This window comes from Nannospalax galili, unplaced genomic scaffold (assembly GCF_000622305.1).
Source record: "Nannospalax galili isolate Female #2095 unplaced genomic scaffold, S.galili_v1.0 scaffold7, whole genome shotgun sequence".
In the NCBI taxonomy this organism is placed as follows: Eukaryota; Metazoa; Chordata; class Mammalia; order Rodentia; family Spalacidae; genus Nannospalax; species Nannospalax galili.
In genome coordinates, this window is record NW_008359081.1 from 5132434 (window position 1) to 5134472 (window position 2039).

Here is a 2039-nt window from a genome sequence, read left to right on the forward strand (position 1 = left end):
TTACTCAGGGAACCAAGCAGGGCCTAGGAATGAGTGATTCACATTCAATGCAGCTAATCAGAAATAATCAGACAAGATAATGGCCCTAAAAGTAAATTGAGAAAAAGATACCTTGCTGCAGAACAGGGAAGGCTCCACAGGGTGTGGACCTTTCAGATACTCTGGCAACCATAGGAAGAAATAAATATCACTGAAGAGTTGTAGTCTTAAGACTGTGCTTTCACGGGATCAGGAAAGGCTCATCAGAAAAGAAGAGCCTAATAAAATCCTGATGAAGTGTCCTCAAGGAAACTGTTATTGGCAGCTTTGGATAAATCCAAGGTAGTATATTCTTGCTGAAGAGACTCATACCCTCTCATCCTCATTCCTCCAGGTCACTGAACCATCTCTCTTCTACAGCCTTTCCTGCTGTCTCTTGACAGGAGTCATCATGCCTCGGGGACAGAAGAGCAAGCTACGTGCCCGTGAGAAGCGGCGCCAGGCTCAAGAAAAGCCAAAGAATGTGAATGAAGCTGAAACTACTGCAGCAAAAGAATCTCCTTGTTCCTTGAGTCCCAAAAGCAAAGTTATCCCCCAGGGATCATCTGCTGCAGCATTGCACAACCACCAAGAGCCTGAGAGAGCCCAATCTACTAAGGCTGCAGATTCTACACATGTGTCATCCACAGGATCAAACAATGGGGCCAAAAGCCAAGTTGAAGGAAACACAGTTGCTTCAGAGCTTTCTATCGAGCACTCGGCAAAAGATCCTCTAGAAGGGAAAATAGCTTTGCTAGTGCATTACCTGCTATACAAGTATCAAGAAAAAGAGCCCATAACAAAGGCAGAGATAATGAAAAATATAATCCAGACATACAAGAATCACTTCCCTGAGATCCTGAGGAAAGCTTCTGACCACATAGAGCTTGTCTTTGGCCTTGAAGTGAAAGAAGTGGATCCCAAAAGGAGTGCCTATGTCCTCATCAACAAGCTGGATCTAGAATGTGGAACCACAGTGAATGATAAAAGAGGTATGCCTGTGACTGGTCTGCTAATGACTGTCCTGGGTGTGATCTTCACAAAGAACAACTGTGCCTCAGAGGAGCAAGTCTGGGAGGTGCTGAATATTATGGGAGTATATGAGGGTAGGAAGCACTTCATATTTGGGGATGTTAAGAAGGTTCTCATCGATGATTTTGTGAGACAGAAGTACCTGGAATATCAGCAGGTGCCTAATAGTGATCCTCCATGTTATCAGTTCCTGTGGGGCCCAAGAGCCTATGCTGAAACCAGCAAAATGAAAGTCCTGAAATTTTTTGCCAAGATCCATGGTACCGTTCCTACTACTTTCATGCCCTGGTATGAAGAGGCACTGAAAGATGAAAAAGAAAGAGCCCAGGCCAAAGCTGCAGCCAGGGCTTGTAGCGTTGCCACAGCTGGTCTCCAATCCAAGGCTATGTTCAGTCCCTCTTCTTGTCCCAAATAAAGGCAGAAAGGTACTTTACTATGTTTTAGAAAAGAAAATTTAGTGTTCTCTTTAGTGGAGGGAGGGATGATGCTGGTCAGCACACTGTGTATAGCGTTTGTTCCTGTTCTACGCGATAAAGTGGGTATTGGTGTAACTGTTGTTCATTTTAATAGTAATGTAACTTCAAAAGACAGGTTTCTAAGTGATTTAAGTAATCCATTTATTGGTGTTTATAAGATTTAAGAGAATTTTACTATCTTATTGGGAAATACCTTAGTTAATTCAGGCATAAGTAGATAAGCCATTACCTTGAAAATGTGAAAGGACCAAGCAGCACAATACTTATAGTATAGAAATAAAGAAGAAAATTCAAAGATGAGAAGTTGACTGTGTTCTTATCACTTTTAATCTGTTCTGTAAGACTGAGACAGATATTTTTAAGACATAATTTTCTTGTTTCAGATTATACGATTAAACAGCAATAAAGTTGAAAATTCTGCACAGTGTCTCATTTATTTCTCAAATGGTAGATGGTCATTGGAATTTTAGAAGACTCTGTGTTAGCAATGGGAACGTCAGGATAAATGAGCCA

The 2039-nt window shown here is 41.5% G+C and overlaps 1 protein-coding gene across 1 annotated transcript; it reads left to right on the forward strand.

The window, feature by feature from the left end:
- Positions 1–430: 430 nt before the first annotated feature.
- On the forward strand, positions 431–1465 carry LOC103725418 (melanoma-associated antigen B10). Its single transcript, XM_008822746.1, has one exon. The coding sequence runs from the start codon at positions 431–433 to the stop codon at positions 1463–1465; it is 1035 nt and encodes a 344-aa protein (XP_008820968.1).
- The last annotated feature ends 574 nt before the right edge of the window (positions 1466–2039 follow it).

What these genes read in the sequence shown, in the direction of transcription:
- LOC103725418 (XM_008822746.1), top strand. Translation starts at nt 431, where the DNA reads ATGCCTCGGGGACAGAAGAGCAAGCTACGTGCCCGTGAGAAGCGGCGC.